The sequence below is a fragment of the Babylonia areolata genome, chromosome 21 (genome assembly GCF_041734735.1).
Source record: "Babylonia areolata isolate BAREFJ2019XMU chromosome 21, ASM4173473v1, whole genome shotgun sequence".
NCBI lineage: Eukaryota > Metazoa > Mollusca > Gastropoda > Neogastropoda > Buccinidae > Babylonia > Babylonia areolata.
The window spans coordinates 37,660,039-37,672,380 of NC_134896.1; the positions used below are offsets into that span (position 1 = coordinate 37,660,039).

At 42.3% G+C, this 12,342-nt stretch overlaps 1 protein-coding gene across 1 annotated transcript in view; it reads left to right on the forward strand.

Annotated features, from left to right (window-relative positions):
• LOC143295807 (vam6/Vps39-like protein) overlaps positions 1 to 12,342 on the forward strand; it is a 66,937-nt gene that overhangs the window by 29,325 nt on the left and 25,270 nt on the right. The window contains exons 19-23 of the mRNA XM_076607438.1: positions 259 to 390; positions 2,255 to 2,357; positions 4,242 to 4,287; positions 5,642 to 5,791; positions 7,069 to 7,203. Of these exons, the coding sequence (XP_076463553.1) occupies positions 259 to 390; positions 2,255 to 2,357; positions 4,242 to 4,287; positions 5,642 to 5,791; positions 7,069 to 7,203 (566 nt within the window). The remainder of the gene's footprint in view (positions 1 to 258; positions 391 to 2,254; positions 2,358 to 4,241; positions 4,288 to 5,641; positions 5,792 to 7,068; positions 7,204 to 12,342) is intronic.

Below are 12,342 nucleotides of genomic sequence, written 5' to 3' on the forward strand. Positions count from 1 at the left end.
CCATGATTTTGTTTTTTCTTTTCTTCACCCCTAAGAAAAAAGTTCAGCTGTGTATGTATCTTTATCTACATCTCTTCCTATGTGTTTACTGTAATATTTCAATGTAAAAAAAAAAAAAGAATACAGACATATTTTGTAAAATAATGATAAAAACCAATGCTACAGTGAGGTGAGTGTCTGTGCATGTCTGTGTGTGAGCGTAAACAATGAAAAGAAAAGCTGAAGGGTGAACATATGAGATGAAATCACTTGATGCAGGTCAGACAGATGATGCGTGGGGGAGAGAGGAGGAGGGGGAGCTGCGAGAGAAGCGAGACATGCTGGTTCACTTCCTGCACACCTCCCAGCACTACGTCCCTGAGCGACTCTTGACACGCTTCCCTCTGGATGGTACGCTGTTCTCCTGTCTGCTCATGTATGGTTGTGTTGGTGCATCTCTGTCTCTGAACATGTTCTGCTTCAGTTAGCATTAAAAACACTCTTCGATAAAGTATTATTGGTATTGGTGTATTTCTTTGCCACAACAGACTTCTCTTTGCAGAATTTGGGCAACCCTCCTGGGGGCCAATGTGTTACCAAAGAAATAGATCCCGTTTTTTTTTCTTCTTCTTTTTTCTGCTTGCTCAGATTATTGTACCTGACAGATGTGGATTTCTTCTACAGAATTTTGCCAGAGGGCAGCACTCATGTTGCCATGGGTTCTTTTCACATGCACTAAGTGCATGCTGCACACAGGCCTCTGTTTATCATCTCATCCAAATGACAAGACACTAAGTTTGATTTTCCAGTCAAGTGTTGGAGAAAGGGCAAGACCCAGATTCAAACCCAGACCCTCACAGACATTGTTTTGGCAGATAAAAAGCCTCAACCATTCTGCCTCTTTCCTCCCCTGATATACAAAATATATGTTTATGAATATATCATCTTTTGAAAATATTTTAGCACAATGAACTTTTTTCTTTAAAGTTCTGATATCAGAGATAAATAAGTTAATAATGTTTATAAAATTTTAATGCAAAGAATTATATAAATTTACTAAGATATTGGGATCACTATCTGACTAAATACATGGCCTCCAAGTACATGTATCTTTCATTTGTAGAAGTGCAAAGCAGAAGGTATGATATTTTTTTTTTAGGATTTACATCATACATAGAACTAACACATATGTGATTCCTTGATATATTAATGTTAATTTTATTCGTTTTGCTGTTTATTTACTTGCAGTTGCATGTACAGACACTTTACTACACTTCCTTTTGACTTGAAATATTTTAACTGTACTCAAGTTTCACTTGAAAGAATTGAATCATTGCTTTTGTTTTATTGGTATTTTTTCTGTTGTGAGAGTTTGTAGTAAATCTGATATAAGACTATTTGATAGTTGTAGGTGAAATTCTATTAATCAGCTACATTTCCAGTTGATAATTGGACACTGAACCCCCTCCCCCCCCCCCTCCCCCCCAAAAAAAAGAGAAAAAAAGAGGAATTGCTTGAAAAGAGGTTTATGCAAACACTCACATGGATAAATGCTCAGTCTTTCAGGTCTGCCAGCTGCTATGTTTTGAGCGTATCATGCTTCACCAAGCTTCAGAATGCTATGTTCAGAATTAAAATGCTACAACAAAGTTGCAAAAATGAAGTAGTAATCAAGAATAATAACATGAATAAGTAAATTTTGAAAAGAATGGATAATCAGACCAAATTAAAGTGAAAGGGGGGCATTGAGCCTGTGTTGTTACTGACTCCTTTTTGTCAGCCAACGACAGGTATCCTTTCTTCTTCTTCTTCCTCAACTCTGTGAAGAGTCATGTGGGCACCGCACAAAAGAACTGTTCACCAGATTCCTCTAACTTCTAAGTCTGTCAGTTGTGTGTCAGAGCCTAGGTCTCTGCCGATGGTTTTCCTGACCATGCTGCAATGTTGTCAGTCTATTTTTTCAGTCTTCCCTTCCATCTCCCTCCCTCAGCAGTTCCTTGGAGGATTGTTTTAGAAAGGCCATTGAGTCTTGTTTGTTCAGTGGCCAAGCCAGCTTTGGTTGGGTTTTTTTTTTCTTAACAGCAGTGATAGTAGTGTTGTGACTGGCCATCAACAATTTCTGTACCATATCTTTTTGATGTTTCATCCAGTCTTTTGACAAAGCTGAGCGAGTTCTTATTTTTGTTGTTGTTTTTTTTGGTTTGTTTTTTGCTTTCTTGTAATGTTCATCAAATGTGGTGATGTGAGTGATGCAGGACTGTGTTGATTGTTTCAGGTTTCCATGAGGAGAGAGCCATCTTGCTGGGTCGCCTTGGTCGCCATGAACAGGCGTTGGCCATTTACGTTCATCGCTTGGGGGACAGCAAACTGGCTGAAGAGTGAGCACTTATTTCTTCATATTATTTTTTTTATTATTATTATTCATTGATGTCCAGGAATTTGTGTCACAGCTTTGTGACCGTGTTGTGCATATGTCATAAGATATGCTAGAAAAAAAATTTGAAAAAAAGAATTACACATCCTCTTTGACTTCCACATTTGTGCCTGCAGATTATCTGTGATGGCTGATCTGGCCAGTTCTGAAGTGGCAATGTCTGTTGCAAACATCGTGTCAGAAAGTGGATGGAGCTTTATAGGCAGCAGTCCCAGCCTTCTGAATCTACTGTCTTGACCATCTGTGTGGGTCGTTCCACCTCAGCTTGCTTGATCCTTTCTGCCAGTTGATTTCCAGTCAGAACAGTGCTGAGTCATGTTTTTTTACATGTGTATGTGGTGTGGTGTAGCTTTGTGTTGTGTGTATGTGCTGTGGTGTAGCTTTGTGTTGTGTGTATGTGCTGTGGTGTAGTTTCGTGTTGTGTGTATGTGCTGTGGTGTGGCTTCATGTTGTAAGCATATGCTTTGGTGTAGCTTTGTGTTGTGTGTATGTGCTGTGATGTAGCTTTGTGTTGTGTGTATGTGGTGTGGTGTAGCTTTGTGTTGTGTGTATGTGCTGTGGTGTAGCTTTGTGTTGTGTGTATGTGCTGTGACGTAGCTTTGTGTTGTGTGTATGTGCTGTGGTGTAGCTTTGTGTTGCGTGTATGTGCTGTGATGTAGCTTTGTGTTGTGTGTATGTGCTGTGGTGTAGCTTTGTGTTGTGTGTATGTGCTGTGACGTAGCTTTGTGTTGTGTGTATGTGCTGTGATGTAGCTTTGTGTTGTGTGTATGTGCTGTGATGTAGCTTTGTGTTGTATGTGCTGTGGTGTAGCTTTGTGTTGTGTGTATGTGCTGTGGTGTAGCTTTGTGTTGTGTGTATGTGCTGTGACGTAGCTTTGTGTTGTGTGTATGTGCTGTGACGTAGCTTTGTGTTGTGTGTATGTGCTGTGATGTAGCTTGTAGCTTTGTGTTGTGTGTATGTGCTGTGACGTAGCTTTGTGTTGTGTGTATGTGCTGTGACGTAGCTTTGTGTTGTGTGTATGTGCTGTGATGTAGCTTTGTGTTGTATGTGCTGTGGTGTAGCTTTGTGTTGTGCGTATGTGCTGTGGCAGCAGAGATAGGTCTCTTTAGCATTCATCTCTGTAGCTGAGGCACATACCTCTGATAGTGCAAGTTCCAGTTGCCGGTTGGCCTTATAATTTAGTCTGTCCACCACACATGGCCTTGCCATCTGAGACCTGCTTGCTGAAGACTGACATCAGGCTTGTGGACTTGGCCCTCTCCTGTGCCTCATTGTACTCAGCCTGGCAGTGGATTAATATTATGGTGTTGTGCTAGTGAATTAGAATAATGTCAGTCTGACAGTGGATTGATATTTGTCATTGTGGTAGTGAATTAGTGTAATGTCAGTCTGGCAGTGAATTAATATTTGTCATTGAGGTAGTGAATTAGTGTAATGTCAGTCTGGCAGTGGATTAATATTTGTCATTGAGGTAGTGAATTAGTACAATGTTAGTCTGGCAGTATATTGATATTTGAATTATGTCATTGTGGTAGCCAACTGATACAATGCCAGCCTGGCAGTGGAGTAATATTTGTCATTGTGGTAGTGAACTAGTATTAGTCAGTGTGGCAGCGGGTTGATATTATGTCAGTGTGGTAATGAATAAGAATTTTAATGTCAGTCTGGTAGTGGGTTAGTATCAATTCAGTGTAGTATGTTTTGCCTCTTCCTAGTGTGCGTAGTTTAGCATGTTGTATGTAACAGGTACAAGTTTTATTTCAATATTTGTTTCATTTTCATGTGAGGTGTATGTTAGTGTACATGGTATGTCTATATGTTTGAACAGGTATTGTGAAACCCACTATGATGCAGAGAAGGAAGAAAACAGAGATGTAAGTGATTTCATCTCCTATGTTCACCCTTCAGTTTTTCATTTCACTGTTTTACTTCACACACAAACATGCACAGATGCATGCATGAGTTATGTGCTAAAATGGATAAAGAAAATAAATTCTGTATGGCTGCATTGTGTGAGATCTATTGATATTTGCAGAACATGTTTGTAGGTGTGTGTATTTGATGTGCCTCTGACGGGCGCAATAGCCGAGTGGTTAAAGCATTGGACTGTCAGTCTGAGGGTCCCGGGTTCGAATCACAGTGACGGCGCCTGGTGGGTAAAGGGTGGAGATTTTTACGATCTCCCAGGTCAACATATGTGCAGACCTGCTAGTGCCTGAACCCCCTTCGTGTGTATATGCAAGCAGAAGATCAAATACGCACGTTAAAGATCCTGTAATCTATGTCAGCGTTCAGTGGGTTATGGAAACAAGAACATACCCAGTATGCACACCCCCGAAAAAGGAGTATGGCTGCCTACATGGCGGGGTAAAAACAGTCATACACGTAAAAGCCCACTCGTGTGCATACGAGTGAACGCAGAAGAAGAAGAAGATGTGCCTCTAACTGCTGAAGATGTACATTGGGGTGTGTAACAGGTGAACCTCTTCTGCTGGAGGTATATGTAGGTTTGTGCTTCTGTCTAAGAGGAGCACTTGTTCCTTCTGAAGACGTACATAGGAATATGTTACAGGTATACCTGTACCTGCTCAAGATGCATGTAGAATGTGTAACAGGTGTACTATTACTTCTTTTTTAAAAATTATTATTATGTATTAGTGTTTAGCAAATGTATAATTATTATGTGCTTGCTCAAGATCAGAATCAGAATAAATTTATTATCAGAAAGAGAAATTAAGCGTGGTGAAGTCTGTGATATATACAGATAACAAAAGCATGTTTGTAAAATTTGGCTTTCAACATTTTCAACAAAATCACACACAACAGGGTTATAGCAAATGAAGCCCAATAAAGATATCACCTTTCCACTATTTAACACATGCACACACACACACATACATGCATTCGCATGCATGCGCATGCAGACACCCCCCCCCCACACACACACACACACACATACACATACACTCTTTATTTGCATGCATATACTTGAACACATTATGGAAACAACTAATGCAGTGAAGTCAATGTAAAACAACAGCAAGTTGTAAAACACACAACCAAGGTTAAGCAAATAAGGCATAAGAAGCATCAGTTACAGGCAAAGAAGCAGTAATTACAGGCATAGAAACATCACTTAAACAGTAGAATTAGCATCTTTATGATAAGACACAATATCTCAACTCAGATTTAAAAAAGGTGTATGTAGCACTTGTTGGTGTGTGACAGGTGTACCTGTACCTGCTGAAGATGTACCTGCAGACGCCAGACATGTCATTGCTAGGCCTGGCACCAGGGGAGGTGATCAGTACCAAGACCAACAGCAGTGCCGCCCTCAAACTCTTGGAGGACCATGCCCACAAGATTGATGTGCCTAAGGTCAGAATACCCCCCCCCCACACACACACACACCCTAGCTCCCCTCTGCTTCATCGTCATCTCTTCCATCCCCAACCTTCATAGTCTTGTCATACTATCTCTGTCCTACCCAACTTTCATTATCCCAATCTCTCCCCTCCCCAACCTTTGTTATCTTTATATCATCCCTCTGCAACCTTCATTATCTTTATATCATCCCTCTGCAACCTTCATTATCTTTATATCATCCCTCTGCAACCTTCATTATCTTTATATCATCCCTCTGCAACCTTCACCATCCCTATCTCTCCCCTCCCCAACCATCATCATCTCTGTCTCCCCCCTCCGTATCCATCATCATCTCTGTCTCCCCCCTCCGTATCCATCATCATCTCTGTCTCCCCCCTCCCCAACCATCATCATCTCTGTCTCCCCCCTCACCAACCATCATCATCTCTGTCTCTCCCCTCCCTATCCATCATCATCTCTGTCTCTCCCCTCCCCAACCATCATCATCTCTGTCTCTCCCCTCCCCAACCATCATCATCTCTGTCTCTCCCCTCCCCAACCATCATCATCTCTGTCTCTCCCCTCCCCAACCATCATCATCTCTGTCTCTCCCCTCCCTATCCATCATCATCTCTGTCTCTCCCCTCACCAACCATCATCATCTCTGTCTCTCCCCTCCCTATCCATCATCATCTCTGTCTCTCCCCTCCCCAACCATCATCATCTCTGTCTCTCCCCTCCCCAACCATCATCATCTCTGTCTTTCCCCTCCCTATCACATCATCTCTGTCTCTCCCGTCCCCAACCATCATCATCTCTGTCTTTCCCCTCCCTATCCATCATCATCTCTGTCTCTACCCTCTACATCCATCATCATTTCTGTCTCTCCCGTCCCCAACCATCATCATCTCTGTCTCTCCCGTCCCCAACCATCATCATTTCTGTCTCTCCCCTCCCTATCCATCATCATTTCTGTCTCTCCTTTTATTAGCCTTTATGATTTCTATCTCCCCACCTTTATTGTCCCTACCTCTCCTCCCACCTCCCCAACCATCACCGTCCCCATCTCTCCTTCCCTTACCATCATTGTTCCCATATCTCCCCTCAGCAACCTTCATAGTCCTCTTTCTTCCCTTTCCATCTTTCATAGTCCTATGTTTTGGTGTTTGCATGTGTACACATGCAGGCATGTGTGTATGTGTGTTTGTTCATATGTGTATGCATGCACAGGTGATTGAGAGAGACAGTGCCTCCACAAGAGTAACCCATGAAATGTGTGGTGGTTGCAGGCACTGGAACTGCTGCCCAGCACAACTGTAGTTCGAGACCTACTGACTTTCCTGGAGAATGTTATGGAACACAGCGCTTCTCAGCGCCGACACAACCAGATGAAGAGGAGCCTGACCCATGCAGAAAATTTGAAGGTAAGTGGGTGGTTGTGGCCCTTCCTCTGGCCATGGTCTGTGGTTGTGGCCCTTTCTCTGGCCATGCTATGTGGTTGTAACCCTTCCTTTGGCCATGCATGTGGTTGTGGTCCTTCCTCTGGCCATGCTATGTGGTTGTAGCCCTTCCTCTGGCCATGCTATGTGGTTGTAGCCCTTTCTCTTGCCATTGTCAGTGTTTGTGGCCCTTCCTTTGGCCTTGGTCCGTGGTTGTGGGCCTTCCTCTGGCCATAGTCTGTGGTTGTGGCCCTTCCTCTGGCCATGGTCTGTGGTTGTGGCCCTTCTTCTGGCCAAGGTCTGTGGCTGTTGTGGGCCTTCCTTTGGCCTTGGTCTGTGGTTGTGGCCCTTCCTCTGGCCATGGTCTGTGGTTGTGGCCCTTCCTCTGGCCATGGTCTGTGTTTGTGGCTCTTCCTCTAGCCATGGTCTGGTTTGTGGCTCTTCCTTTGGCCTTGGTCTGTGGTTTTGGCCCTTCCTCTGGCCATGGTCTGTGGTTGTGGCCCTTCCTCTGGCCATGGTCTGTGTTTGTGGCTCTTCCTCTGGCCATTGTCAGTGGTTGTGACCTTTCCTTTGGCCTTGGTCTGTGGTTGTGGCCCTTCCTCTGGCCATGGTCTGTGGTTGTAGCCCTTCCTCTGGCCATGGTCTGTGTTTGTGGCTCTTCCTCTGGCCATGGTATGTGTTTGTGGCTCTTCCTTTGGCCTTGGTCTGTGGTTGTGGCCCTTCCTCTGGCCATGGTCTGTGGTTGTGGCCCTTCCTCTGGCCATTGTCAGTGTTTGTGGCCCTTCCTTTGGCCTTGGTCCGTGGTTGTGGGCCTTCCTCTGGCCATAGTCTGTGGTTGTGGCCCTTCCTCTGGCCATGGTCTGTGGTTGTGGCCCTTCCTCTGGCCATGGTCTGTGTTTGTGGCCCTTCCTCTGGCCATGGTCTGTGGTTGTGGGCCTTCCTCTGGCCATGGTCTGAGGTTGTGGCTCTTCCTCTGGCCATGGTCTGTGTTTGTGGCTCTTCCTCTGGCCATGGTCTGTGTTTGTGGCTCTTCCTTTGGCCGTGGTCTGTGGTTGTGGCTCTTCTTCTGGCCATGGTCTGGTTGTGGCCCTTCCTCTGGCCATGGTCTGCCAGTTCTATCCAGTGTCACTGAATGGGCTGTGCTGTGTGTTTTTGTGTACTTCTGTGTTTGTGTCGCTCTTGTCTGCTGTTTTCACATTGCGTTTAAGTTAATGAGTTTCTGTGCATGAAATCAGTATGTGCAGAACACACACATGCTTGAGCGCACACACACACACACACATACACACACATCTCCGCCCCCACCCACCCCCCCCACCCCCACACACACACACAAACACAAGATAAGATAAGATAAGAATAACTTTATTATCTCCAACTGGAGAAATTTGGTCAGGTGCATTATCAAAACATAGACAAGTAAACAACATGGGGACCATAACTGTAAAAGCCAACAACAGCCCCTACAAATATTACGAAGATACAAATATAAAAAAAATCACATACATCGTTTCATACATATATCCACACACTGCAGGTAATAACTAGTATTCTTAATGTAAAAACAGAAAGAATTAAGAAACATTATTTGAATATAATTATAAACATAGCCTACTATACTGCACATTGATTATAATAGACAGATAAGATAAGAATAAAGATGAATTGCGGAAAACCACAACCAGATAATCAGCACACACCCGCACCCCCCCACCCCACCCCACACGCGCGGATAACTTGATTAAACAAGAGTAATAAACATATGTTCTCAAATAAAAGCATTTCACATATTCGCTTTTAAAAACATTGCAATTAATTATTACATCATAATTATTAAACAGAAATATATTTAGAATATGGACGTTAGCATTAGACATATTCCATTGTACATTCATCCTGCATATTGCACATTATTCTTCCTACATATTGCAACTCTCACACACACACACATATGCATCCACGGCACATGCAGATACAAAAATCTCATTATTGTTGTTGTTTGTCAAAACTGACAAAGATGTTTATGTCACTGAAGGTGTGATTGCAGCCTGTTTCCTCTGAAACACAACCCATCGCAGGGAGGACGTGCCATAGTTGTCGTTTTCAGGCCTGTCTCTCTTTTCTTTCTTTTTTTTCTCTTTTTTTTTTTTTTTTTCGTCATGCCCTCAGTTGCATGCAAGCCATGGAGCACACATATTTGCTTTCTTTTCTAGACTTTTTTGGGGAGGGTGGCTCAAGTGCCTTCCATGTAGCTTTCTTTATTGGACAAAAAAAGAAAAGGTGAAAAAGGAAATACAACCCCCCCCCCCCACCCCCATGCCCCCTCCCCCTCCAAAAAAACAACAACAGGTTATCGGCCGTAGCTACTTTCGTTTTCTCCGCATTGGCGGGTAGTAGTTTGCACAGGACAGGAATCAGACCCCTGCAGGAGTCTGCACTAGTAGGTCACGTTAAGTATGTTACTTAAACGTAATTTTAGAAAGAAAATTTCCTGTCATTCATGCACAGTTCCATGTCAATGTGTATACATACAAATGGACAATTTTTTGCATCATTAGATCTTCAAAGATTGCTTACATGTGTTTGGGCTAGTCCTGTCAATTAATGTCCAGCTGAAGAGGATATTTGGTCTCCAGTTTCTGGGCTCCCTGATGCACTTCTGCTGTCCAAGCTCTGTGGTGTGCAGCAGGTTTGCCAGCTACCACTGAAATGAGGCAAACTATAGTGAGACTTCTGACATGTCCTTGTACTGGCCCCCCACAAGATCTCTTCCCATATGTCTTTCTTCAGGATTCTGTTGTCCTTCATTCTCACTGCATGTCCTGTCAAGCTAAGTCATGACTCAATAACAAGTGCCTTAATTTCAGCAATACCTGCATGTCTCAGGATTTCCTTCTTTGGCATACAGTGTTCTCATGAGATGCTTGTTATCTTGCAGTGTGACCGGAAGTGGAACTGCTCCACTTGGCTGAAGTGCTTACTTTAGGGTGTCCATAGCTCACATCCAAATAGAAGGGATGACAGAACATTCTGTATATGAGGATCTTTGTTTTAGCTGCCTGTTGTTGTTGTTGTTGTTTTTCTGTCTGATCTTAGTGTCATTTCAGTGGCATGATCCCCTCACTGCTCATCTCCAGTTCCCTACACAAACCCACAGCCAGGCTTACTATGTTGCAGTCTCAGTGCTGTTAGTCGATAGGAACCTATCAGGTCACCCACCAGAGGAGTCCCTACAATGTTGTTGATTGATTTGGTAGTTTCCAGTAATGGTTGATATGATTCACTTTGTCATGGAGCCAGGCTAAATGGGTTCTACCCCAGGAGCAGAGATCAGACTACATCCTTCCAACGGTCCCCATGAACCTTCTAACACTCAAGTCTTTTGACATGGGCATGATGGGCATGGAAGGTAGAAAAGCTCAGAACAGATCGTTATGAGGCCAAAGAATCTGGGACAATTTTCTGTTGCTGTGTTTGTTTGTTTTTGATGATGGATGAAGATAGTTGGCTTTTAGATGTTGGGTGCTGAAAGTCAAACAAGCAAACCATCTGTTGTGAGTTATGGTAGCACCAAACTGTGAAAGAGCTTTTTACAGCATGACAATAGAAATGCAACTTATAACTAATGCATGCTCTTTTGATAATATGACCACATTACCCTGTTTATTTCTCAAAACACATGCACACATTTAAAGCATGTAAAACTAAACTATAAAAATGTTGCAGAATATTACAAAGAAAGTAATGATAAAACCACCTTCACAACCGAATAGTCTGTGATTGTAGTTCTACTAAGCTGGACTTATTGTAATTTCAAAGTTATTATCCTTCTAAATCTAAGAGACATTTGCTGTCTTTATTAATTTTAAACTTGAAAGCAAAAGTTTTCTAAAATTTGAAGAAAACAGTCTATAAGATGATATCATGACTTTGGATGAAGAAAACATTAAGGGACAATTCTCATGATGAATTGCTGTAATGAGCATAGTCCTTAATGAAACAAGATTAATCTCTAGTCACTGACAAATTACATTCAGGGCATAATCTTTCACCTCATGGTATGTTATATTGTCCAATTTCAGGTGGTAGCTTGTGGTTGCTGTAGTGAATTTGGATAAATACAAAAACATAAACATCTGGTAAACAAGACATGAATTTCTCTGCTGTAAGCCTATTTTGAAAAAAAAAAAAAAGATTGAACAAACATCTAATATATGCATCTAGTTCATTTCTCCAGTGAATAACAAAATCTTTTCTAAAGAATCTCAAATATTGATACATGCTTTAATATCTTAACAAATTCCCTCTCCGACAAACAGTCAAATCCACATTATGCAAGAATTTATTGAATTTGTTTAGTTGTGCAGATCAGATCAAGTTAGTGGCCTTATATGTACTTTTCTTGCTTTTTACAAAACTACCATTCTTAGTCACACTAATTCTAGATTATGTGAAAGTTGTAAAAAAAAGAATTTAAAAAAAATTTCAAGTGCTTCACCTCCATATTTGAAAATGTATTTAAACCTGCTATGACCACCTGGCAACCTTACATCAATAGTTCCCTGAGGAGTACTGACACTTAAACTGCAGCAGACCAACACTGGTGTAGTTGTGTAAACGGAAATCAGAATGACTGGTGTGGGTGTACGCCACTGAAATAATACAGATATTTGTATTTGTATTTCGTTTTATCACAACAGATTTCTCTGTGTGAAATTCGGGCTGCTCTCCCCAGCGCCACCCATTTTTTTGTATTTTTTCCTGCGTGCAGTTTTATTTGTTTTTCCTATCGAAGTGGACTTTTCTATAGAATTTTGCCAGGAACAACCCTTTTGTTGCCATGGGTTCTTTTAAGTGCACAAAGTGCATGCTGCACACGGGACCTCGGTTTATCATCTCATCCAAATGACTAGCGCCCAGACCACCACTCAAGGTCTAGTGGAGGGGGAGAAAATATCAACGGCTGAGCCGTGATTCGAACCAGCACGCTCTCCTCGCTTCTTAGGTGGACGCATTACCTCTAAGCCATCACTCCACATGATGGAGTAGATAAAGAAAGCAATAAAAAAACAAAAACAGCAACATCTGCTTCGACCAAATATCATAATTTTTGTTTTGTTGGGC